Here is a 27,856-nt window from a genome sequence, read left to right as displayed (position 1 = left end):
ACCATTAGCTCCTGGGAGCGGGCTGTGTGGATTCCCCTGGGGATAGACGATAACCAGACCGCTGCACAAAGAAAAGTTAGGAGGGATGCCTGGGATTAAAATCCAGACATTTACACTTTAAAGCCTACATTTCACACACGAACATATACACATGCAGACATGTACACACAGATGAATACGTGCACACACACTCCTCTCTCAAGGCTGGGATCTGGGCGGTCCCCGGGGAGCCGCCCTCATGCACTGGGCCTCTCTGACTCTGACCCCATCGTGTCCCAGCCCGAGTTCTTCTGCAGCTGGCGGAAAAGCAGCTGCCGCTGGAGGCTCCTCAGGCTCTCCAGGTCCTCGGGAGAGAGTGGCAGGGCCGGCTTCCCTGGGTCCTGCTCCTCTTCTTCCTCTTCCTCCATTTCCGTGAGTCCCTCGGGGGGCTGCGGGGAGCTCCTGGAGATGTAGCCCTGGTCAGACTGCACTGACTGCCGCTGCTCCTCCTCGTAGGGCGTGTGCGGGTCTGTGAGGACCATGGCGGGTCTACTGCAGCCCCCCGGGGCCTGGCAGCTCAGACTCTGCTGGAAGAGCGAGAGCATCAAGCCTTCGAGGTGCTCCCTCACGTCCTCTGGAAGGAGGTCAGGAGACGCCATGGGGGTGCTGCCAAGGGGCGAGTCCTCGGGCTCCACAGGGAGGAAGAGGACGCTATTTCGCCCAGCGCCCGGGCTGCCCAGCAGCGGGCAGGCCTCGCCCTCCCCCGCCAGTGCCAGCCGGACTGCGGCACCGTCAGCCAGGGGCCCAGGCTCCACCGCGGCCACCAGGGCCCCCTCCTCTGCGGCGAGCACCAGGGTGTGGAGGGGCTGCGGCGCTGGCTGACCCCGGGGCAGCAGGTGAGGTTCTAGCTTTGCCACTGCTGCTCCTCCTTCCTCCCTGACCAGCGGGTCTATGGCCAGGCAGGCCTGGGAGCCAGGCTCGCGCACCAGGGGCGCCCGCTTCACGATGCCGGTTCCCGGAGGCAGCAGTGGCTCCTCAAACACCTCTTCGTCCAGGGACGGGGCATCCTGGTCATCTGCCGAGTAGAGGTTCTCACGTTCGAACCAGTCGGGACAGCGGACCTGCCAGTCCCGGAACCTGTCCAGGGCGGCGCGGAGCTGCCTGCCGCCCGGGCTCCGCAGGTAGTTGTCCCCCGACAGCTCCCCTACGCGGTGCATGCGGCCCGGCTGGAACATCTCCAGGTCCTGGATGCGGAAGTACACCTCCTCGAACCTGTCCATGAGCGGGTACCGCGGCGCCGCGCCGAACAGGTCGGGGACGTCGCCATCACAGCTGACCTCGCTGAAGTAGCAGACTACGTAGGTGCCGAAGCAGGCTGGCCTCTTGAAGTCCGGGAGGATCATGTTCATGGCTGCAGTGAACAGGTCCCCCACGGGCTTTCCGTGGTCGCAGCGCAGCCGCACAGGCGCCCCCCGGCCCAGGAGCGCCTGCCACTTGGCGCGCGTGCCGCGGGAGCACAGGACGATGATCTTAGAGTTGCTCTCCACCATCTCCTGCTTCTGACGGCCCACCCAGGTCATGACTCCTGCCTCCGAGATGGCCTGCTCTTCCAGCAGGTCCAGGGCCACTTCCGTGCCGCAGGCGGTGAGCAGGAACTGGGCGAATTTCAGGACCACGTCCACGTAGAGGGGGTGGTCGGCTGAGTAGATGATCCAGACCTTCCTGGGCTTCAGCGGTGGGGGGATCAGGTCAGCCGCAGGCAGGCCATCTAAGGAAACAAGACCACACATGCTGACCCTCACCCCAGGGCCCAGGGCAGCTCTGTGCCTGCCAGCCCAGGAGGGGCCTGGACCAGGACACAGAGCTTGGCTCCCTCCCTAAGCTGAGAAACCCAACTGAGGCCTGTTGGAAAAACCCAGATGTTACTATTCCACCTTTGGCTGCCTGAAAAAAATCAGTCTGCTGCCTTGTGGGAAAAAGAATCTCTCAACGTTCCTAGCTGGTCTTTAGCCTATACTTTAATTAAGAAAAGAAAAAGAGGCACCAAGCTCTGTTGGTCTGCTCCAGGGAGGACCTTTGTTCACAAAATACTTACCTTTCTTTCCTTGTCTGAGTGATTCAAAAAATGGCACCCAGGCCTTGTTATTGGGGGCCCTTCTGAGTGGGGTACTGGAAGGGGGTTTCTAAGGTGGGGTCTCCTGAAGGGACTTGGGAGTTAGAGCACAGGAGGCGACCCACGCACTTATCCCAGGAGAACCCTCCACTGCTTTAAAAATAAGCAAACATGCAAACCAGGAAATACTGACCGGTGTATTTGGTGTCATCACTGTATTTTTCACTTCCAGGCCCTGGAAAGGAAAAGAAATACACTGGAGTGGTTCTTTGGGAAGAGAAATAGAAACCAGCTCACAGGGTGTCTGCCCCATCCCTGACAAAGGGTGAAGGGTAAGGGGGCAGCCCCGAGACTGAGCAGGGAGGCCGTGCTAGGTGGTCGCACAGGCATGAGTCCTGGGTCTGCCACTACGAGCACTATGACCTGGAGCAGTTACTAGTGCCTCTGAAATGCAGCTTCTGCCTCTGTGAAGTGGGTCTGTATTTGCTCTTGTTTAATGGGTATTATTAAATGAGTGTGTGTATGTGAAGTGCCTGGCACGTTGTACATAATCAATTGGGATCACAGTTATTTTGTAGCACTGATCCAGCTGGGACCCCCAGTGCCGGGGGGCAGGGGGTGGGGTCCATTCTGGTTCCTCATTACGGTCCTGGTCTGCCCTGTCTCCCTGAAATTTGGCCACCCCAAACTGACTCCACATGAGGGAAAGCTCTTCCCCAGAAGTGTCTTTACAGAAGACATGCATCTTACCACATTTCTTTCCAGAAGCAGCCCCATCAGGCTGCTTGCAACATTTCCTCCTGGTATTTTTGAGGTGAGGAAGGGGAACCCACATACTTAAGCAATTGTTCCCCGCAGAGATGTGATGAAAAAACTGCTCTGCGGGGGTTAACTCCTTAGCGACAACTGGGAGGATTGAGATCCACAGATGACTGAGCAAACGACTTAGAACCTTAATCTCAATCCTAACCCTTTCAGTTCTTCCCCAGAACTGTCAAAAGACAGCCAAATAACAGCGAGGCTCCTCTTGCCTTCACCCTGTGGCGCGGGACACTTCGGAAAACAGAAGCTCAACAGCAGAAAAGAAACCAAAAGCACCGCCGCCGCCCAGCCCCAAACCTTTAGAGAGCTGCACCGCCTGTGGAGCACTGGCCAAGATGCTACTGAATGTTATCGGAACCTCCCATAGGTCCTCCCATGCCTGGCTGGTTTTCTTTCTACCACATAATGATTAACACCTAATCCTGACGAGCCTAGGGAAGGGTGGAAACAGCTTCCCAGATGACGGAAGGAGCAGCCTAGGGTCATGGTGGGCCAGGCAAGGGCTGAGGCCCCAACCGGAAGGCCTGTGTTCTCCCGGCTTAGGACTTGGCCAGCAGAGGGCTGCAGGTGGGAGAAGACACTGGTATGTACTAATCCCCACCAGCAAGCACCTTCCTCAGCTACTCATTTAACCTTCGTCACACCCTTAGAGGGAGGCATTATCAGTACATTTTACAGAAAAGTGAATCCATGGTGTGTTAAGTAACTGGCCTGTGACTACAAGGGTAATGAGGTGGGGCTGGGGTCCACCCCTGTGGCTCAGGGCAGCCGGAGCCTTCTCTATCACCCGATGCTGACCCTCACTATTCTCCCTGACCCCAGGTGTCCACGTCTGGCAGCTGCAGGATGGGGTTGTTCAGGCTGCTCCACCTGCCTGGATGATCATTCCTGACACAGGGAAACTTTACTCTGACTCCTTCCAAACTACTGATTTTAATAATACTACATTTAATAACAACAAATATAATCGTGGCTAACAGATACTGTGCAAATAGCACATGCCAGGTTCTGTGCTAAGAATTCATGTGTCTTATTTCACTCAGTCCTTACAACAGCTTTATGACGTGGTTCTCAAGCAAGAAGCTGAGGCTCAGAGAATAAAGCGATTTGCCTTGGTAGTGAGTGGTGGTGCTGGTATTAGAGCCTGACTCCAGGACAGCCAGAGCCCCAGCGCTTACCAGCTAGCCTCCAGGTCATGCAGACGATGAGCAGGATGACGGAGCCCACCAGCAGGATGGAGATGCCCGTGATAAACAAGTACACCCACAGGGGCATGTAGTCTGCGGTGAGCAGAACAGCGTGAGTGATGCGGCAGGGCCTGCCCTGCCCACCCTGAGGCCCCCAGCCCTGCTCCCCAGCCCCAGGCTCTGTCCTCTCTGGCCCCACCACGACAAACCATGGTCTCACCCCCCGCTGGGCTGGCCTCGGTTCAGCCTTGTCTGCCTGGCTGAGGCAGAGACTTCTCAAGTGGCCACTGGGGAATGTCCCCTGAGGGCTGCAGTGCTGTCGGAGAGAGATCCAAGCTTACCTGGAATTGGTTCTGCAATGAAAACAGAGGAAAAAGGGAAAATAGCATTCTTAACCCTTCCCAGTCATCACAAAAAACACAACTGACGTCCCTTGAGGGCTTTAATGATGCTGGCCCTGCACCAGGCACTCTAGATCCAGGTTGAACTTAATGAAACCATCTACAAGAGACGCTTGAGTTGCTGGTCTAAGAAGAGACACCTTGCCTCCTCCTTGGGAGGCTGGGCTCTCCTTCCAGCCTGGCTCCATGTCTGCGCCTTGCCTTCTGGTGAGCATGTGGCCACAGCCTCCCGTGCATTAGGGCATGCGACTTTTGAAAACAGCATCCCTGCTGTGTGATCTTGGACAAGTTATTCAACATCTCTGTGCCTCAGTTTCCTTATCCAGGAACCTGGGGTTTGGGGTGGGGGGATCCTCTGCTTCATAGTACCGTGACTCACAATGAGTGAGGATAAAAAAATGGACGGCATGCTGGAGCACTGCGCTCAGTGCGTGGTGCAGAACTAGGGCTCTAGGATAAAAACCACCTTATTTTCCAGTCAAGAAAGTTGAGGATCAAAAAGATTAAGTATTTTGCCTAAGGCTACATAGCTAATGAAAGACAGCCAGGAGTCCAGCCCCGGGGAGTGACACTCTAAAGCCCCACTCCACACTTCAGGCCTGAAGGACTCCAAGTTAAACTAAACTCTCCTCCCTAACCACCCCTCAGAACCAGGTAAGGACGCAGCACAGGCTGGGGGCCTTCAGCCACTTGTTCTCCCAGTATGGCCTAGGACAGCCGCATGTCCCCTACCTGGAGTGTCTGGCATTTCTGGGCAGGAAACAGTCATGGAGTGTCTGAGGCAGTCATTGAGGCAGCTGCTGAAGAAGGGCTGGATCTGCGGGCAGAGAGGGCAGGAAAAGGGCTCCAGAACTGTAGAGCGCCCATGCCTTCCAGCCAGCAGCGGCAATGGGAGAGGAGGGGATCCTGGCTGGCTACACCACGATCTCCAGGTGGCCATCATCTCCCTCCAGCAAGGGCGGGTCAGAGAACCCCTGCCCAGGTGAGGGTGGGAGAACCAGACAGGAGAAAGGCAGGGGCAGTGCCTTACCAGGCAAGGAATCCTGACTGGTAGTGGTGCTTGGTGCCACAGAGAGGACAAGCTTTCCCCTGTCCACTAGCAAGAATGCCAGACTGTGCACGCTCCCCACTCCCGTCCACACCACACTCTCCACCTGTGCACGCTCCCCACTCCCGTCCACACCTCTCTCCACCTGTGCACACTCCCCACTCCCATCCACACCTCTCTCTCCACCTGTGCACGCTCCCCACTCCCAGCCACACCACTCTCTCCACCTGTGCACACTCCCCACTCCCATCCACACCTCTCTCTCCACCTGTGCACGCTCCCCACTCCCAGCCACACCACTCTCTCCACCTGTGCACACTCCCCACTCCCATCCACACCACTCTCTCCACCTGTGCACGCTCCTCACTCCCAGCCACACCACTCTCTCCACCTGTGCACGCTCCCCACTCCCAGCCATACCACTCTCTCCACCTGTGCACGCTCCCCACTCCCGTCCACACCACTCTCTCCACCTGTGCACACGCCCCACTCCCGTCCACACCACTCTCTCCACCTGTGCACGCTCCCCACTCCCGTCCACACCTCTCTCTCCACCTGTGCACGCTCCCCACTCCCAGCCACACCACTCTCTCCACCTGTGCACACTCCCCACTCCCGTCCACACCACTCTCTCCACCTGTGCACGCTCCCCACTCCCAGCCACACCACTCTCTCCACCTGTGCACGCTCCCCACTCCCAGCCATACCACTCTCTCCACCTGTGCACACTCCCCACTCCCAGCCACACCACTCTCTCCACCTGTGCACGCTCCCCACTCCCATCCACATCACTCTTCACCTGTGCACACTCCCCACTCCTGTCCACTCTATAATTGCCACCTGTTTTGCTCCCTGCACCTGTCCACACCACACTCACCCACCTGCACTTGGTGGCGACAGCACCCTTTAAGGTTGCGTAGAGTGAGTGTGACGTTGGATCGCTGGTGGAACTCTTCTGGTCTGGGCTGAGGAGAGAGGCGAGGATGGGTAAGGCTAGTTGGGATGGGTAAGGCTAGTTGGGTAAGAACACGCTGTGGCACTGCCATGGAGAGGCTGTCCAGAGCACCCCTTAGGAAGGCCAGGGGAGAAATGCTTTTCAGGTTTCTATTCCAGAAAAAAACTCTGTTTTTGCATGGAAGCTGGTTTGTTGTAAATCCTTAAGTACGTGTAGTAACTGGTAAGTCTCTCTTTGCTTTGGCTGCTGGGAATTGGGGCAACAAATCTGTGTTCATGGACACCAGTTGTACAGAACCACACAGCACACGTTTCCTGCACTGAGCTGGCTTCATCGTATTGCCTTTATTTCTTTTTTTTAGAGATGGAGTATCACTCTTGTCACCCAGGCTGGAGTGCAGTGGCACAATCTCAGCTCACTACAACCTCTGCCTCCCAGGTTCAAGTGATTCTTCTGCCTCAGTTTCCCAAATTGCTGGGATTACAGGCGTGTGCCAGCACATCTGGCTAATTTTTGTACTTTTAGTAGAGATGGGGTTTCATCATGTTGGTCAGGCTGGTCTCGAACTCCTGACCTCAAGTGATCCACCTGCCTTGGCCTCCCAAACTGCTGGGATTACAGGCGTGAACCACTGTGCCTGGCATATTTTATGTCATTAATTTACTTTATTTATTTTTAAATTTTTATTTTCTTTTTTAGAGACAGGGTCTCGCTCTGTCCCCCAGATTGGGTGCAGTGGTGCCATCATGGCTTACTGCAGTCTCGAACTCCAACTTCAAGCTATTCTCCTGCCTTGGCCTCCCAAAGTATTGGGATTACAGGTGGGAGCCACTGCGCCTGGCCTTATTTCCTTATCTTTAGTTCCCCTTTGTCTCTATTTTCACATTTCTTTTTTTTAAATCCTCAAATCCTTTTTGTAATAAACAAAGCAAAACAAAAAGAGAACAAGGGAGCATGTGGGGGAGGAAAGAACAAAAAGGACTGAGTCATGGGCAGGACGCAGTCAACTGCCTTTCTACCAAGCGTAAGATCACTGGGGAAGAAAAAGGGCAAGGCGCCATGATCACTATGGACTAAGCACAGCCCTGAGTCGCGAGCTTCTAGCAACGCAGTTCTGTCAGACCAGCAGAGAAGAGACTCGGGGCTTGGAGGGGTGGTCCTGAGCCATGCTAGAGGGGTCAAAAAGAGCAGAGTTACCGCAGGTATGTGGTGCATGTGCTCAAAGCAACTGTGGTTCTCCATGTGCGGAAAACTGGTCAGCAGGATCTGGTAATGGGTAGATTCGTTCCACAGGGTGAAGCTCACACGCAGCTGGTGGGCCTCCAGGGTCTCCACGGTAATGTTGGGGTCCCACAGGCTGCCTGCCAAGGTCACACACGCAGGCTGGGAGTGAGGAGGGGCACGCACATGTGCATGTGTGTGCATCCAAATAAAGCTCTCCCGGGCCAGCCGTTACCTGAGCTCATGCATGGCGTGGTTACCTTCATCCTGGCGTGCTCACAGTCTGTCGACCCAGAAAAAAGGAAACTCATTAAGCCTCTGCCTTCGGAAATCTGTTCTTCCAGACTCCTGACACCAAGAACAACAATCTTTTCCCCACTGGGAGCCTGTCCACAGGTGGCCCCTTCAGAGTGAGCTCCAGGGCTGGACCCATCTTGGCATGGGTGCCAGCCTGCTTGTCTGATCCTCATCTCTCAGGGAACCCTCCTGATGCAAGTGCATTCCTGAGCTTGCTGTGGGTGACCAAGCAATCTTGGTCCCCTCCAGTTCCTTCTCTGCCCACCCACAGCTTCTTGTCCCCGGCTGCCCCTGTCTTTGCACAGGCTGAGAAGACATGTGACAGGCGTGAATCACCATGGAGGGACAGGGACTGAGTCAGTCAACTTTAGGAACAGAAGCGAGAACTGAGGAGATTCACTCCTTCAACAAATACATATTGAGCACCAACTATGCACCAGGCCCTGTTCTTGGCACTGGAGGTACAGTGGTAAACAAGACAAAGCCCTGCCCCCTGGAGATTGCAACCCAGTAGAAGAGACCAATAAAAGCAAACACACAGCATGCAGTACCAGTCAGGGAGTGATGAGCCACACGCGGTGACATAAAGCAGGGTAAGCACAGAGTGTGTGTGCACGCGTGTGTGCAGGGTGGTCCCAGGATGAAGAAGGTCAACACCATCCTTAACAAGCATTTCTTGACCAACCTACTATAATATGCAAGGCAATTCGTGAGGTTCTGGAGATTACAAAAATGGGCAGAAGACCCAGGCTTTGTTTTCAAGTGGGCTTCCTGACATAGCTGGCTATGGACAGAGAATTGTAGAGAGACTGAGGCAGGAGAATCGCTTGAGCCCAGGAGTTCGAGGCTGCATTGAGCTAGGATAGCAAAATTGCACTATAGCCTGGGTGACAAAGCAAGACCCTATCTCTATTAAAAACAAAAAGAGAGAAATGTAGGTAATAGCTGAGCTTCTGGGGAGGACAGAGAAGTAGAAGGTACATGTACATCAAAGGATGCCTGAGAAGAAAAGCCTGGCGGTAATCACAGGCAGGGTGGATAGGCATGGGGAGTAGAGCGCCATGCATGGGATGAGTGTTGGATGATGCAGGCGGAATGTAAGGTGGAAGGAGAAGAGCAAGCCACGGAGGCTGGGACCAGGCTGGGGGCAGAGGCTGCAACTTCCCCACGAGTGGCTTGTGGCTTGCCTTTATGCTATTTTCTGGGCAGGCTGGGTGCTTCTCTAGATAGAGGGAGGTGCTCTGGTTCCCATAAAACTCCTGGGATCTTGGGCCACCGTCCACTGTTGTGCCAACAGAGAATGGCCTCTGCCTCAGGGAATGGAGGTTGCAGCACACACCAAAGCACTCCCAGTCTTGGCCTCTGTTTGTTCTGTGGGTCCCAGGTGCTGGCAATGCCAGCCACTGTCTTGCTGAGCAGGGAGGCTGGCATCTGTGCCACCTGGTGCTTCCTTCTCACAGAGGCCATTGGGGAGGGAATGTCTTGGGAGGATGCTCTTACCAGGCACAAGGAAATTCTTGGACTGGTGGTTTGGGTCCCCATCAGGGATGGGCTTGGGCAGGTGGTGAACGGTCACCTCATATTCCTGGTCAGGGTCGACCACAAAGTGGCTGAAGGTAAAACGCCACTGAAGAGAAGGGAGGAAGGAAAGGTGGATGGATTACACACACCTCTGTCACCCATCTATGCCCAAAGACCCCCGTTCCCACCCACTCCTGAATATTCAGCCAAAAATAAGAACAAAGCAACAACCACGGCCAAATCCAAGGTCAGGGAAATCAGTATCTTTGTTTTTTGTTTCCTCTGGTCCTTTCTGCCTGTTTTTTTTTTTTTTTTTTTTTTTTTTAAACCTGGATCTGGCCTCATCAGTAGACAGTGAATAAGGCAAAAGAATTTGGGGAAAGTGGAAGTAGTCCCACCCCTCCCACCTGCCCTCTCAAATTCTAGGACAATGGGTATGAGAGGGCGGAGCCAGGGGACTTGGGGCTATGGAGATCTGGCACACGCCAGGCAGGTAAAAACTATTTGTCAAATGATTCTTCCTCCTCAAATGGGAAAGCCAGGGACCTCTTGAGACCATTATGGAGTAAAAAGGTGCGAAGGACAAGCTAGAGACCCCCACTCACCCTGGGCCAGCAGGCACCTTAGTTGCAATGATATTTGAATTTGTGCTAAGTTATTTTCTGGGTGTTAGAGATTACAGACATCGACTCCAACCCCCATTCTAGTTACCCTGGTGGAGGGGCAGGGGTCCTTTGCTTCTAAGTGGATGGAGGAACCTGGTTGTCACCATTCGCATAGCAGTCAAGTTTGGGGGTCCTAATTTAACATCGGAGAGGGGTTCTGCCTTTGCTGCTTGAGTTTGTGGGAGATCTAACTTGTTTTCAAGTGGCCATTTGCAGATTTAAACCAGTAGTCTTCAAACTAAGGCTTGCATCGTGATTACTTGAGGGTTAAGCACCAGTTGCTGGACCCCACCCTAAGAGTTTCTGGCCTGGGAAGTCTGGGGTGGGGCCAAACATCTCTACCAAGTTCCCAGGTGAGGCTGAGGCTGCTGGTCTACGGACCACACTTTGAGACCCACTGCTTTAAACAAACTTAAACAAGAATCAACATTTCACCATTTAGCTGTGAGCAGCAAAATGAGACTAAGCTGTTTTAGTGCTCATTTGCCCACCTACAGCAGTTCTTTGGTCTGGGCGGTTTTTTCTTCCTGAAGGTAGGCCCCAGCTTAATCCAAGTTACACATGAAAGATGTTACACAAAGTTACACAAAGATGGCAGGAGGTAGGGCTGTGGAAGCTGCCTTCCAATTCAACTTCCTTTCAGAACGAATAGCTAGGTAAAGTTGGAAGAAAAACCAGGGGTGAGTATGTGAGGGACGCTTTCAAAAATACGCTCTGTCCCTCACTATTGCTCACGGTGGCCACACCACTTCTCTTTTGACTTCTGCCCATCTCAGGCTGCCATTCTGAATTCCACAGACTCCCTCAGCACCTCTGGGTCTTCCCCACTCTAAATCAGGGTCTGAATTTGGGGACAAGAAGTCTGTACTGGTGTCATCAGTGGAACATAATCCACTCAGGAGCTGTGTTCTTACCCGCCTGTGGTGATGCCTCAGTTTGGACAGAAACTCAAACCTGACGCACAAACGTTCATTGGTGTTCAGCTGCAGGACAGATAACTCTGCACCCTCAAGGTACAGGATGCTGGCTGAAGGAGAGGGAGAAGAGAAGACAAACAGATACCGATCAGCCAAGACAAGTGCTGGGTGTGTCACTTCCCTATCTGTTGCGGTTGTTCACTCCTAAAAGAAAATCTGCCCTGTCTTACCCAACTCTCCACATCCTGTTCCTTTCAGTTCACTCTCTGGCCTCAGCCTACCGCCTTGCAGACAGTTATTTCCCAGCTGGGCAAGGAAAAATGACACTTTACACTGGGCTAGAAGTAAAGACTTTGCAAACTTGTGGTGAGGGCTTTGACAATCTCTCATGGGTGTCAAACACAGCCATCCCCACCATCCTCACGAGGTTGTGGCTGTCAGCAGGAGCACTGAGGGCGGGGACTTCCAAAAAGAACTTCCCCCATGCCCCGTTCACAAATCTGGGGCTAGTGCTCATAAGCCCCAATCGTCCCAATTCTGTAACATAAACTCTCCATTCCTGAATAGGCTTGGGGGACGTTTTAAAAGTGCTGGCCCCTAAATTCAGGGAACAGGTTGACAAATGTGTTGCCATTTTCCACTTCATTTTTGGTACTGTAGTCACAAAATTAACTGCTTGCTTTTTTTTTCCTCAGGATGCTAAAAATGTTAGGTTGAAGGAAGTCCTTTCATGAAGAATGGTGTGATGAGAAGGTATCACTGTGGGTTAATATCTAAAATGCTGAACAAGTATTTGACTGCATGAAATGACGGATCCTTATAGCACTAAATTTGAACCCCCATGTCTGAGCACAGGACTGGGAGCCCAATCCTGAGCCTGACTGGGAGAGCCACTTGGAGGCAGGGAGAATCCCCCAGGGCCCTGCTGGCATGCCCACTCACCGTCTGTCTGCAGCGTCCATTCGATGTGAGCCACGGGGAACAGGCCTCCTTGTTGGGTGTGGGCAAAGTGCAGCTGGATCTGCAGGTCCTTTGGGGAGGAGGGGGTCAGGTTTCGAGGGTGAATCCAGCTGTCATCCAGGCAGGTACCTGGCAGCCAGGGAAAAACAACATTCAGAGACTTATAGCCGAGACCCTGAGATGCCCCAGCAGCAGGTACAGACAGCTAGACAGCAAACAGCTCAGGGGCCCGCGGCCTTCCAGCCTGTGGCCCTTGGCCGGGTCCTCAGCTTTACTGTCCTGCTCCCTCTTTTCTAATGTTTACTGGGGTCACTGCAAACCTCTCAAGTCTAAAGGGAATTTTAGGAGAGATGACAAAGTACACAAGTTGATTTTGAGAAGAAGTTGTGATTGGGAATAAGGGCGCAGGAGGGATGCAGTTGTAGTAAGAGTTGCTTTATTGTTATATGTCAGGGGTCTCTAATTGGCTCAGACACTTGAATATGTGCCTCTTTGAATTAAAACAAAACAAAATCAACAGCACAGATGTCTCTCACTTTACAGTGACAAGCTGTGGCAAATCAAATTATATTATAGATACAGTAGGGCAGCACCCCAGAGAATACTTTCACAATCCAAATGACAGTTCTGTTTCTCCTTTCCTGACTTTTGCATAATGAATGTTCTTGACAGGAAGTGCAGGTGCACGCATCCACAATTCTCCGGGAACCCTCCTGCGGATGGCTGTAGCTCACAGCCTGAACCTGGAGTGGCGTGGCAGGACTTCTGTCAGAAGTTGGCAGCAGGCTCTCACTTGATTAAGAAGTCAACAAGAAGAACAGAAAAAGATGACTTACTATTCTTGACCGTGCAGTTTAGCCCCTGTGGAAAAAAGAGGGTGGTTATTACAGCTGGGAAAGGGCTTGAATTTACATGCCAGGGCCAGATGCTCTCCACTGGCTCATTCTCAGGAATGCCATCTACACAGCCTGCCCTTCTCACTTTTTGGGGAATAGGATGAGGAGTGAGTCCAGGGTATGGCAAAGGGAATGGTGCTTTTTTTTTTTTTTTTGAGATGGAGTCTTGCTCTGTCGCCCAGGCTGGAGTGCAGTGGCGCGATCTCAGCTCAGTGCAAGCTCCGCCTCCCGGGTTCATGCCATTCTCCTGCCTCGGCCTCCCAAGTAGCTGGGACTACAGGCGCCCGCCATCACGCCCGGCTACTTTTTTGTGTTTTTAGTACAGACGGGATTTCACTGTGTTAGCCAGGATGGTCTCGATCTCCTGACCTCGTGATCCGCCTGCCTCAGCCTCCCAAGTGCTGGGATTACAAGCGTGAGCCACCGCGCCCGGCACAGGAATGGTATTTTATGAGGAACTGCTACGAGCTGGGACCTTGACAATTTTAAAAGACACTGAGAGGGTTCTCTTGGAGTGCCCTGAGAAAAGGGCCCCTTCATCTCCTAAGGTTTCCAACCTTCCTGGATAACACTGCTGCAAGAGGTGCGGAAGGGGTGAAGGGCAATATTTACAGTTTCTGTGACAGATCTGTTGGGGAACATTCACTAAGTCCCTACAAAGCCGCTAGGGAAAGTATGCCAGGCCCTGTTCCGGGTGACCGTGACGAGGTCTTATCCTCAGCCCATTCTGCAGATGAGGAGGCTGAGGCACCCATATTACATTATATTGCCTCCCTCTTGGGCAGTATGTGTTAACCTTCCAAGCCTGAGGAAATCCTGATGGCCAAATTTAGAAGCCCTAGTGACAAATGCTACCAGGGAAATGTAACCATTAGGAAGGAGCTCAGGCTCAGGTGTCTCCAGTTCTCTAACTGGCAAAACAGACCAAACGCATCCCGGGGTGGAAAGTCAGATGCCGAGGCAGACCAGAAACACAATCTCAAGGCCAACAAAGTGACTGGTGTGAGTAGGGTGCCAGGGCTGACACCCTCCTCTCTCTTGAGAGGGAACAGAGAGGTAGGGCTAAGCACAGGAGAAGACCCCGTGCCACCAGGGTTCATTTATAGAGTGGTCACACACAGGATGACATCTGCACGCACCTAGGATTGACTCTAGCAAGCTACTTCACCAGGATCCTCCTTCTCTGGGACCCCAGTTCATAAGTGCTTCTCGCCCTGTTCAGCTCCTGAATTCTCCCCTACAGGTCCCGGGCTAGCATCACCACCCCACTAGGGGGCTCCGCACATGTTCCCAGCAAAATCCATCTGGCTGCCTAGGCTCACACTAATAAATGTCACTCTTTCCTAAACGGCGAGAAGATTAACTCCCCTGAGTCCTCTCATTTTTCCTCTCCCTTAAAATTCCTAGGATGTGGAGGATAAAAAAAAGCGGTTATTTCACCTTGAGATGGGGAACTCTTCTAGAGAAGGCAAACAGATACATCATTTGGAGTAACTTCCTACTAGCCACTGGGAGCTACTCAAAAACACTGCAGGATGATGCCCATGATGAAAAGCTCTTGTCTTCATGAAGACCACGAGGAAAGTGGAAGGGTCTGACAACACAGTCGGTTGATTCCCAGTGGTGCAGGCAGGTGTCCTCTCATTCCCGAGATGGAGGGAAATAGTTTGGTATGCCCTATGGAATACTGTTTTTGGTCTTGGTTTCTGATAGTTGTGGTTGCATATAAGTCTTTTCCTTCAGTTACTATTAGGTTTATAGTTTTCATTCAAAACAGCTCTGAACCTCATCATATACCTCTCCAGCACTGATTAACAAACAAGGTTTGTTAATGCACCACTAGATTATGGTGCATTGTTCTTTTGATATTCTGCTAGATTACATTTGCTAATATTTTATTTAGAATTGCATGGATTTATGTTCATAAATGAGATTGGTCCATAGTTTTTCTTTTTGTATAAGATTTGTCAAGTTTTAGAATTAAGCTTATACTAGCTTTAAAAAAAATGGACAGCTTTCCCTCTTTTTCTGTGGTACTGAATGGTCATCAATAGAGAATGGCTGAATTAAGGTGAGATCTAGTTTAAATCTAAATGTCCATCAAACTAGAAATGGTTGAATAGATTGCTATCTACTATGGAATATTATGCAAATATTAAAGAGAATGAGAATTAGTTGCATAGACATCTGTTGACCTGCAGATGGCTGGAATGTGTTGATGAGAGAGGAAAATAAGTTTCAAATAACTTTTTATAGTATGATCCCAATTTCTATGGAAATAAGTCATGAAAAAGATCTCCCTGAATATATATATATATATATATATATATATATATATATATATAGAGAGAGAGAGAGAGAGAGAGAGAGAGAGAGAGAGAGAGAGAGAGAGGGAGAACGACTAAATGAGAATAGAAACATGTTAACAGGTGTTAACACAGTTTGCTGGGGGCAAAGGGGACAGAAGCAGAGGAGATGGCATGAGGGAAGATAAGGGGAAAAAAGATTTAATCAAAACTGAAAAATATACATATAGGTGAAATATAGAACAACAATTCTATTAGAGGTAATAGCGCATTGACCATATACACATATTTTCTCCCTCTCTCCAAACAATATAACAATTATAGGAAAGAAAATTTTTTTTTGTAAATTCTCAAACTCAAAGAGCCAAACTCAGTGGACAAAAGATGTGAACAAAATTTTAAAAGTCCTTTCCAACTTGGCCCCAGCAGCATAGCTCCTGTAAAGAAGAGTGTTGGCTGGGCGCAGTGGCTCATGCGTGTAATCCCAGCACTTTTGGGAGGCTGAGGTAGGTGGATCACCTGAAGTCAGGAGTTCAAGACCAGCCTGGCCAAGAGATGGTGAAACCCTGTCTCTACTAAAAATACAAAAATTAGCTGGGTGTGGTGGCATGTGCCTGTAGTCCCAGCTATTTGAGAGGCTGAGGTGGGAGAATTGCTTGAACCTGGGAGGCAGAGGCTTCAGTGAGCCAAGACTGTGCCACTGTACTCTATCCTGGGCGACAGAGCGAGACTCTGTCTAAATAAAATAAAATAAAATAAAGTAAGATAAAATAAAATAAAAGGGCTATTCTGTCACCTGCCACCAATGAGGTGGTGACACCAGAATATGCCATCAGCATCCACAAGCACACCCATGGAGGGGACGTCAAGCAGTGTGCCCCTTGGTCACTCAAAAAGTCCCAGAACTTTGCCATGAAGGAGATGGGGACTCCAGATATGCTAACACCAGGCTCAACAAAGCTGTCTGGACCAAAGGAATAAGGAAAGTTCCATACTGTGTCCATGTGCAGCTGTCCAGAAAGCATGAGGATGAAGATTCACTAAACAAGCTCTATACTTTGGTTACCTGTGTACCCATTACCACTTTCAGAAACCGACAGTCAGACATTATGGATGAGAACAAACTGTTGATGTCAAATAAAATTATAAAACCTCAAAAATGAACAAATGAATGAATAAATAAATAACTGTCCAAGTGGCAGCAGAGTAGGCAGCTGGCTTGTGCTGAGTGGAGGAACTTCTGTCTGAATGCTACAAAAGGGAGTTATTGATAAGGAGGCCAGGGGCCCCTCAGAACCTTATAATGTTCAGGGCTTAGGGGCAGGGAGAATTAAGTGAAGGTCTACATATGGAGTGTTGGGAACCTTATCCTCTCTTTCCGTGCTCTGATCTCAGAATGCTGGCAGCCAGGCCCAAAAAAAAGACCTCCAGATTTCAGCATTTGGAGGTCACCCAATAGGCCAGGTTCACCATTAGCCTGACCTCCTATACAGTAAAGTCCAATGTTCAATAAACCTTAACTACACAGAGCATTTAATCAGCTTTTAGGACTTCATTCTTAAAATATTCTCAGACAGCCAAGGAGTACCAGATATTTGAGATAGGTTTTCTGTATGAAAAATAGATCAAAACAATTAAAAAATGCTCCTGGAAGGAAAAAAAAATGCTGTTAACACAATTAAACCAAACAAGTAAAATTATTATAGCCCTGAAGAGATACAACACTGCATCTGTAAGACAGGGGCAGGACACCGTGGACAAATGAGCAGGCAGAGAATGAAAACTGAACCTTGAAACTCAATAGAAGAAGTTCTACTAAATAAAAATTCAATAGAAGGGTTAGTCTATGAAATTGAGGACATTTCTCTGAAAGTACAAATAGAATAGGAAAAAATATATGATCATTAGAGATTCAATTTAGGAAACAAAATATGATTGACTAGATTTCTAGAAGGAGATTAACAAAAAAACAGAAGGAAGAAGTTATTTTTTAAAAAAGGAAAGAAAGAAAGAAAATATTCTGGAAGAGAAGGACACATATTCCCCGAGAGTGTGGAAAAACTCAAGCTGTATTTTTCCTCTGCCCTCACATCACCACAACAATCAACAGAAGTCACAGAAGACTTCTGTGACTACATATGGGGGGGGTGGTTTCTTCCCACCACCAAGCAAGCAATCAATTCGGCAGCAGACACCAGCTGGGTATCCTCCAATTTAATTCTGACACTATTTGGAGATAGCATCAGATCCCACAGGTTGAGTGCTCAGTCCCCAAGACCGCCCACCCCCTAGACACCAGTGGTAAGTCTGGGCCTCCAGAACTTCTAAGACCAACCGGGTTCAACGTGAGATTCTCATGCTCCTCTCTTTCAGTTCAATTAATTTGCTAAAGCTGCTCAGAGAACTCAGCGAAACACATTTCCCAGTTTATTTTAAGGATATCACAAATAATACAGAAGAAAAGGTGAGGTATAGGAGAAGGAGTACTAAGCTTCCATGCCCTCCTCAGGTGTGCCACCCTCCAGGAACCTCCACATGTTCCACTACCTGGAAGCTCTCTGAACCCCGTTTTTATGGAGGCTTCATGTGAGCATGATTGATTAAACCACTGGCCATTGCAACTTCAGGGGGCCTTCAGTTCCCTCTCCCCTTCCCAGATGTGATGGGTAAAGGGGCGGGGCTAAACGTCCCAGCCCCCTAATCCTACCTTGGTCCTTCCCGGGACCAGCCCCCATCCTGAAGCTGCCTAGAGGCTGCCAGCCACCAATGAATCATTAGTATATAAAAGATACAATTTTGGAGATTCTAAGGATTTTAGGAGTTCTATGCCAGAAAAAGGGGTTGAAGACTAAATACATATTTCACAGTATCACGTTGCCAAATTAAAAAGGTTACTAAATGGCCTGCACAAAAACAACAACAAAGACCCAGACCAAGGCCCCAAATCTTGAAACTGTTGTAATATCAGGAATAAAAAGAAGATCCTAAAAGTTTCCCAGAGAGAAAAAAATAAGTGTCATAAAAACCGATAAGACACATAATAACATTGACTTTTTTTTTTTTTTGAGACAGAGTCTCGCTCTGTCACCCAGGCTGGAGTGCAGTGGTGCGATCTCAGCTCACTGCAAGCTCCGCCTCCCAGGTTCCCCCCATTCTTCTGCCTCAGCCTCCCAAGTAGCTGGGACTACAGGCGCCACCACCACGCCTGGCTAATTTTTTTGTATTTTTAGTAGAGACGGGGTTTCACTGCGTTAGACAGGATGGTCTCAATCTCCTGACCTCATGATCCGCCCGCCTCGGCCTCCCAAAGTGCTGGGATTATAGGCGTGAGCTACGGCGCCCGGCCAATAACATTGACTTTCTTAGCATCTGTACTGTTTGCTAGAAGGCAATAAAGCAATGCTTTCACAATTCTGAGGGAAAATTATCTTTAACACAGAATTTTCACACCCAGCCAAATTATCAGAAAAAGGTATGAGGGTAGAATAAAGATATTTTGACATGAAAAGACTTAACATATATGTTCCTGATATATATGTCTATATCCATCCCTCATACATATGCTTAGGGAATTACAGGATGATATTCTCCAGCAAAATGAGGGAGTAACCCCTGAGGAAGAAGACACAGGATCCAGGACATGGGAGATTAGACCATGACAGGATGTCTGTTCTGGTCTAGACCTGTTGTGCCACAGGTCTAGAGAGCACAGACCTTGTTGGGGCTGGAGAACAGAGTGCTCTAGGAGGAAGTTCTCTGGGAAAGGGGGGGATGGAATTGATGGAATATCTGATGATTTGGAGGGAAATGATATGACAAGTCTGATAGAACAAAACTAAGACTAGTTACATGAAACATTATGCAAGTGAAGAATTAAAGCAATTATTATCTCTGGGGCAGGAGGGGAGGGGAATTGTAGCAGAAAAAATATATAATCAAAGTACACTTACTTGCCTCAGCAGTGAAGATTACTTAATTGTTATATAAATGCTGAGTATTAATTTAACTAAAATCATGATTTAACTATAATAAAAAACAGGGAGAAGTGGTGGCAGAAAGATAATGTAATTTTCATCTATTAGAAGTCAATAGATAATATCTAAAATTAACAAATGAATTAACAGTATAAGTATGTTTAGAAATATGGAGGTATATCTCAGAAGAATTAACTAAAGGAATCATATTTGGGGAGCAGGTTTAGGGGTGGCGCAGGGATCTACTGCTTTTTGTTTTAAACATCTTAGTACCATTTTTAAAGGAGGATCACCATACGTAACTTGACAAAAATTAATTAAAAGATAGAAGTTTATCTATGATGTAATGCCAAACAAATGAAAGGACTGAAAAGTAAGATAAATGAATGAAAACATTAATTTGTTTAGTGGAAGAAAGAGTAGACATTTTTTTCCTTATAATTTAATTTCATGGCTCACGCCTGTAATCCTAGCACTTTGGGAGGCCGAGGCAGGTGGATTGCCTGAGCTCAGGAGTTCGAGACTGGCCTGGCCAACAACGGTGAAACCCCATCTCTACTAAAATACAAAAAATTAGCCAGGCATGGAGGCGTGTGCCTGTAGTCCCAGCTACTCGGGAGGCTGAGACAGGAGAGCTGCTAGAACCCAGGAGGCGGAGGCTGCAGTGAGCAGAGATTGCGCCCCTGCACTCCAGCCTGGGTGACAGAGCGAGACTCCGTCTCTAACAAAAAAAAAATTTATAGAATTACATAACATTTTAAATAAAGCAAAAAAAAAAGTGTTCGGGATCTTCTTAGGATATTACTAAGACATCTCTTGTCTTGTCCAACAAATTCCTCTCCAATAGTCATCCCTAATTTCAAACCCCTCATTCGTTTTTTTTTTTTTTGTTTTTTTTGTCTTTTTTGAGACAGGGTCTCACTCTGTCATGCAGCGGCATGCTCAGGGCTCAGTGCAGTGTTGACCTCTTGGGCGCACGAGATCCTCCCACTTCGGCCTCCTCAGTAGCTCAGACTAGAGACATGCGCCACCACACCTGGCTAATTTTTGTAGAGACAGGGTTTTGCCATGTTGCCCAGACTGGTCTTGAACTCCTGGGCTTAAGTGATTCCCTTGCCTCAGCCTCCCAAAATGCTAGGATTACAGGCGTGGGGCCACTGCCCATTCTTTAAAACTAGTAGAATCAGAATATTATCTATGAGCTACCTGCTTGTGAATGGCATTACGTGAGGCATCTTGCAGAAATCAGAGGGGGGATTGTCATGACAATGAAGGTGATGGCAGCTGATGTTTATTGAGCTCCTCTTTTGTGTCTGGCATCATGCTAAGCACTTTGTACATATATCTCATTTGATCTTGACAACAATCCTATGAGCTAAGCACCCTTATCCCAACTGTACTGATGAAAAAACTAAGACCCAGGGAGGTTGGGTAAGTGGCCCAAGGTCCCACAGAGCTGGCATTTGCATGACGAAGTTTTGCTCCAGAATACATGATCTTAATCACTGCTGCCTTGTCTCTCTAAATAACAAAAGGGGCCAGGTGCAGTTGCTCACACCTGTAATCCCGACATTTTTGGAGGCCGAGGTGGGCAGATAAAGAGTTCGAGACCAGTCTGGCCAACCTGGTGAAACCCTGTCTCTACTAAAAAAATTAAAAAATTGGCCAGGCGCATTGGCTCACGCTTGTAATCCCAGCATTTTGGGAGGCCGAGGCAGGTAGATCATTTGAGGTCAGGAATTCGAGACCAGCCTGGCCAACATGGTGAAACCCCGACTCTACTAAAAATACAAAAATTAGCTGGGAGTGGTGCTGAGCACCTGTAATCCCAGCTACTTGGGAGGCTGAGGCAGGAGAATCGCTTGAGCCTGGGAAGTGGAGGTTGCAGTGAGCTGAGATCGCACCACTGCACTCCAATCTGGATGACAGAGTGAGACCTTGTCTCAAAAAAAAAATAAAAATAAAAAAATTGGCCAGGTGCGGTGGCTCACACCTGTAATCCCAGCACTTTGGGAGGCCGAGGTGGGCAGAACACTTGAGGTCAGGAGTTCCAGATCAGCCTGGCCAATATGGTGAAACCGCATCTCTACTAAAAATAACAAAAATTAGCTGGGCATCATGGTGCACGCCTGTAGTCCCAGCTACTTGGGAGGCTGAGGCAGAAGAATCGCTCAAACCTGGGAGGTGGATGTTGCAGTGAGCCGAGATCGTGCCACTGCACTGTAGCCTGGGCGACAGTGACTTTCTGTGTCAAAAAAACAAGAAACAAAAAACAAAAATCGGCTGGGTGTAGTGGTGGGCGCCTGTAATCCCAATGACTCGGGAGGCTGAGGCACAAGAATTGCTTGAACTCGGGAGGCGGAGGTTGCAGTGAGCTGAGATCGCACCACTGCACTCCAGCCTGGGCGACAGAGCAAAACTCTCTCAAAATATAAATAAATAAATAAATAAATAAATAAATAAATAAATAAATAAATAAGGGATACCTCCAATAGGCCACTATTCTCTACCCACAAGGTGAAGGTTAAGAGGAAGAAATGGAAGATTGCATTCAATTCTGTGCCTCAGTGAACACTACTGAGTGCCTGATAGAGAAAGTGGGCTTTGAACTTACAAGCACAGCCTGCTCTCAATCTCACCTTAGCACTCATTAGCTGTGCGACCTTGGGCCAATAACCCAGCCTCTCAAAAGCAGGTTCATCCTGCCAACCTTGTAAGCTGTCGTTGAGTATGGGATGAAGGAATACTTGTGAACCACCGGCACAGTGCCTGGCACAAAGAACACAACTTTGTAGCCTCTGGAAGAGTGGCATGATGAAAGTGGCTTCTGGCAAGCAAAAGATAAAGGGGTTAAACTGAGCAGCTGTTCTACAACCACAAGTCAAAACCGCAAACGCTCAGGAAAAAAGACTCTGTAATGAAATACACATCCTGTCTATGAAATTACGTGTTAACATTTACCCTGACCAACTCTTAAGTTGCTACTGTCTTTCCTATGGGCATTCCTCCAGGCTGGCGGTCATGGGAAACCTGCATGAAGCCTAGGCAGCGAGAATGGCTAACCAAAAGGAAACTCCCAGGGAAATGCAATTATTGATGGTTTCTCGTGTAATGATTTCTGTGGGGAAATCAGTCATCTGGGTTTTGAGGTGCTAACCCCAAGCATCTGGAACCAGTGCTATGGTTGGTCTCAGCTTGCCACTACCTTCCAAGCAGAGCTGACCGTTCTTTCCTTCATTCATGCATTCTTTTGTTCAGTCAACACATATGTATCAAACAGCCCCCGCATCCTGTGCTCCAGCACTGAGCTAGGAACAGGCCAGGTGTGCAGAAGCCTCCTCCCTGTCTGAGGATAGTTATGGAGGGCTAAATCGAACTAGGCTTTGGACAGACACTTACATTCTGGAAGGTGGCATGGACTTACTTTGAGAAGGCTCACCCAGTCCTGCCTTTGTGGAAATGAGGGAACCCAGGCCCAGGCAGCCTCAAAGCCCGACTGCAGAGACAGTAAGTGCAATGCTGCCTGCAAATCCAGGTCCTCTGGCCACCTCTGTGGCCTTCCCTCCCCTCACTATACCACATTGCATCCACTAAAACACCAGTGAGGGACAGAAATTTGAAGGATGTGTTTTCTTTCTTTTTAAAAGAACTAGTCAATGGAGCCCAGAGCTGTCTATCTCTGGAGAAGAGCTGTCTGTGAGGCAGGTGTATACAGAAGAGAGAGAGGAAGGAAGAGAACGAGAGACTGCAGACAAATATGAACAGCAAGTGTCTCTCTCCAGCCCTCCCTGGAGCCAGGCTGTGCTTCTGCTCCTGACTTACAGTTGCTTCACTGTGCAGTGAAAGTCAGAGCTTGGCTCCCACGCCACACACAGGAGAGTCCCATCCCCGCTTCTGGCACCTTTTCTCACTGTCCTATTACACAGACCCTCCATTCCGGCCACACACCGTACCCTGTCCCACCTAAGGACCTTGGCTCAGGCCCTTTCCACCACCTGGAATGCTCCTGCTACCCCCACAGGGCTGCCCAAATGCCTTTTCCATGAAGGACACCCCAACTGGAAGCAATTTTTCTTTTTCCTGGAATTCCGTACACTTATCAGTTGTGCAAGCAGCTTTGCTAGACAGTTCCCTAACTTCAAGCCTTGTTCCTCCCGTAGATGGGTTAGGTCTCTGGATATTAGGGTCCCCAGAGTATTTATTTATAGTTCCAGTTCCCAGTATGGCGCCCTGTACTCTGCAGGCACCTGACCAATGGCTGTCAACCCAGGCGCACCAACCCTCCATATCAGAACGCTTCATACACAGCCTGCAGGAGGGACTAGCAGGGCAGAGGGACCAGCAGGGCAGAGGGACCTGCTTTGCCCAACAGTGGAAGTCACAGGACATTTCTCAACATCATTCACGATAAAAACATCTTTTTTTTTTTCTGCGACACAGTCACTCACCCTCCACCCTCTTTCGGTAAATCCTCCATAAAACTACATAAGGAGAAATATCCCTTTGTTTTACATCCTGTGACTCAGATACTGAGCATTATTCCTTGGGGTCAGCGGTGGAGGTGGAGGTGGAGGTGGAGGGGAGGAAAGATCCCCTTGGGGATGCGGGGAAGAGGAGAGTATATTGTGGAGGAGCACAGCGTTTTGCTCTTTTTTTTTTTCCTTAAGATGGTCCTGGCTCACAGAAAGGCCACTACCTGGCAGGCGGGTGGGTCACTTCCTGTGGGCGCAGCGGGGCTACGACTTGACAGCTACAAACGTTCGACTCTCCGACTGCGCTCTCACCGGGTTCCCAGACCCAGGTGGTGGTAGTGGGGGGTGGGAGTGGCGGGAAGGGCGCCGTCTTAAGAACCATCTGCCCATCCTCAGGGCTTCGCGCCTCTGGGGAGGTGGCCCTTAGCCGCCCTCGGCAGAGCTCTCCCCGAAACATGGTGCCTCGTCTCAGCGCTCCGGCCCCCGCGTGGCTCTACGACAGCGGAGTCCCTCTGGGGGCCGCGGGTGAGGGACTCCACCTTCCGCACGGACGACGTGGGCTCGCCCGGCTCCGTCGGCGGCATGAAGGGCACGGCTTGAGGGAAGCTCCCGAGGGCGCGATGGGCCTCCCGAGGGCCGACCGTGCCCCGCCGGTGTACGTGAGGGGCGCACGGCGTGGAGCTGGGTCCAGACCCGTCCTGGCTCCTCCCCGGGCCCCTTCTCCACAGCCCCTTTCTATCAGCCCTGGCCCCCCCTCCGGCCTGGCCCAGCGCCGCGCCCTCCTTCCCCGAACTCCGCGGCCCGGGCGGAGGTGTCACTCCCGCCTCCAGTCACGACGGCGGGCCAGGTTGTGCAACACGCGCCGCGCGATGTGCCACCCCCCTCTCCCCCTATTCCACACCGCAACTCCCACCGCTCCGAGGGTCCTCCCCAGGCGCCGCGATATCTGTGCCCAAGGCTCTGAGCCCCTCTGAGCCCGCGGTGCGGACTTCCTGCCTCCCCAGCCCGGGCGCGTAGTCCCGACCGTCCGGCCCTCCGCGACCTTGCCCCGCGTCCGCAGCATCCTGGCGGCTACCGCTCCCCACGTCGAGTCTCACCGGCTGGGAGCAGACCAGCGCCCGGTGGTCCAGGAGTCGCAGGGAGGCGCCACCCGGGGCCAGCACGCCCAGGAGCAGCAGGAGCAGCCCCAGCAGGGGCCCCGGGACAGCGGACGGCGGGCTGCGTGCGGCCCCCATGGCCCCGGTGGCGTCGCGGAGGGCTCGGCCCCGGCTGGGGACGCAGCGAGCGAACGTTCTGAGGCTTTCTTTTCCGCGGTGGAGTTCGAGTCGGCTCCACTTTGCTCGCTTCCGGCTTCCAGCCCGGGCCCAGGGGCGGGCCGGGCCGAGGGGCGGAGTTTAGTCTGGGACGGGGAGGGGTTTAGGGTGAGACAGGGCCCTCCCCCCGTTCCTCCTTGCGCCCCTCCTCTCGGCCCTACGCTCAGTCCTCCCGCCGTCCCTCCCCAGTCCTTCCGGCGTCCCTCCCCGGCCCTCCTCCGCCCGCGCGCCCCAGGTGCGCTTCTCCCGCTGCTCCTGGGCCTGGCCCGTCGCGCCTCCAGTTGCACCCGCGTCGGGCTAGCGTCAACTCCAGCTGGAGCCTCGCCTGCCCCACATGCACCCTCCACCCTGGCCGTGCCGCAGCAACTGTCGATTTTAATCCTCCGCCCCCACTCACTTGATTCTTGGCCCTGTTCAGACTTCTTGCTTCTCTTGTGGGTCACTGGACGTGAAATCCCAACTAGGGATTTCAGGAAGTCCGTTTTCTTAGTCTCTGTCCCTTTTATTTTTGTTTTTTATTTTACTTTATTTTTAGACAGGGTCTCCCTCTGTCTCCCAGGCTGGAGTGCAGTGGTGCAACCGCAGCTCACTGCAGCTTCGGCCTCCCGGGCTCAAGCGATCCTCCTGCCTCTGCCTCCTGAGTAGATGGAAGCGCGGGCCCTATCCCATTTTATTGTCCCCACCCCTTTGCCTGGTTCTGCTCGCTCTGCTTTCCTTGGCTTTGCTTTCTCTTTCTCAAGACAAGGACAGCTCCGGGCTCCAGGGAGGATGGGACAGCAGTCACTTCCAGCCTCCTGGCTCGGACTCGGGGACACTTGAGTTCCTGGAGGGCAGGCAACTTACCTGGTCTGTGAGACTGTGTCCCAGCCGCACCTAAGAGAGTCGTTACTCCCCAGAGGCTCACTCCACGGCCGCGGAAGCTGTCGCCAGCGAATTACACATTTCATGAGTCTCCTTCTTAGCACGCGTGCAGCCTGCGTCCTCTCCTCTCCGGACCATGGAGGACCCTCCCAAGCCGGCCCGCGCTGCCCCTATCCTAGGTTCCTGCTTCGAGCCCGTCCTGCCCTAGTGCATCCACACGCTCCTGCCCATTCGCCTCTCCTCTCTTCCTCCCAAGACCACCATCGTCCGCTTTTCCTTGCCTATCAAGTGCGCCTCTGCCTGGCCTTGACACGCACGGAGTCTACACTCAAGTGGCTTTTCCCTGTATTTTCCACTGCCCTCGAGAGGTGGGTTTTTTCGCTGTCCGAAGCACCCGCTAACCCCCAGCGACATCTCTATGAGCCCCGCCCGCAGACACGACCCAGCTGAATGAAGCCTGAAGCTCAGTGGCCTTCAAATTGTCTGTTTCTAAAAGAATTTTGGAAAACTGCATCCTCTCATGCATTTTAAAGATGACATCTAAAATTCTCCATCCTAAGTCTAAATAGATGTAGAAGATGTAACTGTTACTTAAAAATCAGCGGTTGTCGTAGGCAGCTTCTAAGATGTGTTCTAGGATCCCACCCCCTGGGAGTCACGACCTTCTGAATCCTCCTTGCGGAGTGTGGGATGGACCCAGAGGCTTGGTTCTAACAATAGAATATGAATAGAAGAAGACAAAAATGATGGGATGTCACTTACAAGATTAAGTTACAAAAAGATCCTGACTTCTGTCTTGCCCAGCCCCTCCCTCTGAGCTCCTAGCTCTTAGGGAAGCCATGCTGGGGCCCAAGTGGCAGAGAATGAGAAAGGCCTCTGCCCAGTGCAAGACACTGAGATCCTCATTTCATCATTGCCATTATTAGTACATAATTGATAAAAAATAATGTAAACATAATACATGTTAATAATTAAACATGAATTACTTGAAATTCATTTTATTCCTAATTAGTTGATGTATCTGTGAACAAATATTGCTTATTCATAGAACAAAGCAACATTCAGCATTTAAAAAATATTTTCTTTTTCTTTTTTTTTTTCTTTTTGAGATGGAGTCTTGCTCTGTCACCCAGGCCGGAGTGCAGTGGCGTGATCTCGGCTTACTGCAAGCTCCGCCTCCCGGGTTCAGTCCATTCTCCTGCCTCAGCCTCCCGAGTAGCTGGGACTACAGGCACCTGCCACCACGCCCGGCTAATTTTTTGTATTTTTAGTAGAGGCGGGGTTTCACCGTGTTAGCCAGGATGGTCTTGATCTCCTGACCTCATGATCCGCCCGCCTCGGCCTCCCAAAGTGCTAGGATTACAGGCGTGAGCCACCATTTTTCTTCTTTTTAAAACATTGAGACAGGGTCTCACTATGTTACCCAGGCTGGTCTTGAATTCCTGGGCTCAAGTCATCCTCCTGCCTCAGCTTCCCAAAGTACTAGGATTACAGGCACGAGCTACCACCCCAGGCTAAAAATATTTTAGATGTAAGCCTTAAAAAATTGCTTACATAAATAATTATATTTGTTTCATCAATTCTTTGAACCAGTTTTCAGTCATATGCAAAGATCACATAGCCATCTTGTCACCTTTTTTTTTTTTAAATAGGGTCTCACTAAGCTGCCCAGGCTAGACTCAAACTCCAGGGCTCAAGAGGTCCTCTCATCTCAGCCTCCCAAGTAGCTGTGATTACAGGTTAGCACCACTGTGCCCAGTCAAATATTTTTATTGATTTGGCAACTGACAACTTGATTGGGTCCTCCTTCAATTTTAGTAAGGCAATATTTGGAACCTACCTCACCTGCAAAAAATAGATGTCTGTCTGTCTATCTATCTATCTATCTATCTATCTCTGTGTATACTATACACATATCTATCGATATGTGTATATAGCTATCCTGTGA

General features: G+C 50.5%; 1 protein-coding gene across 2 annotated transcripts; it reads right to left on the bottom strand.

Moving 5' to 3' along the window:
• Window positions 1–76: 76 nt before the first annotated feature.
• IL17RA (interleukin 17 receptor A) lies at window positions 77–25,123 on the bottom strand. 2 transcript variants are annotated; one of them, XM_004062974.4, is made up of 13 exons: window positions 24,832–25,123; window positions 12,923–12,947; window positions 12,069–12,215; window positions 11,124–11,236; window positions 9,524–9,650; window positions 7,962–8,009; window positions 7,703–7,866; window positions 6,432–6,515; window positions 5,235–5,319; window positions 4,443–4,454; window positions 4,093–4,194; window positions 2,286–2,327; window positions 77–1,747 (listed from the first exon to the last, which is right to left on the bottom strand). In XM_004062974.4, exons 1-13 carry the CDS (start codon window positions 24,967–24,969, stop codon window positions 237–239), a joined length of 2,598 nt encoding a protein of 865 aa, XP_004063022.2. In that variant the 5' UTR covers window positions 24,970–25,123; the 3' UTR covers window positions 77–236. The 2 variants fall into 2 exon arrangements, with proteins under 2 accessions (XP_004063022.2, XP_055230827.1); XM_055374852.2 differs by lacking the exon at window positions 12,923–12,947 and adding an exon at window positions 12,692–12,878 and having other exon boundaries at window positions 24,832–24,949.
• Window positions 25,124–27,856: the final 2,733 nt, after the last annotated feature.

This window comes from Gorilla gorilla, chromosome 23 (assembly GCF_029281585.2).
Source record: "Gorilla gorilla gorilla isolate KB3781 chromosome 23, NHGRI_mGorGor1-v2.1_pri, whole genome shotgun sequence".
Classification (NCBI taxonomy): domain Eukaryota; kingdom Metazoa; phylum Chordata; class Mammalia; order Primates; family Hominidae; genus Gorilla; species Gorilla gorilla.
Note: the sequence above shows the minus strand (reverse complement) of the source record. Positions and strands in the feature narration are given on the sequence as shown.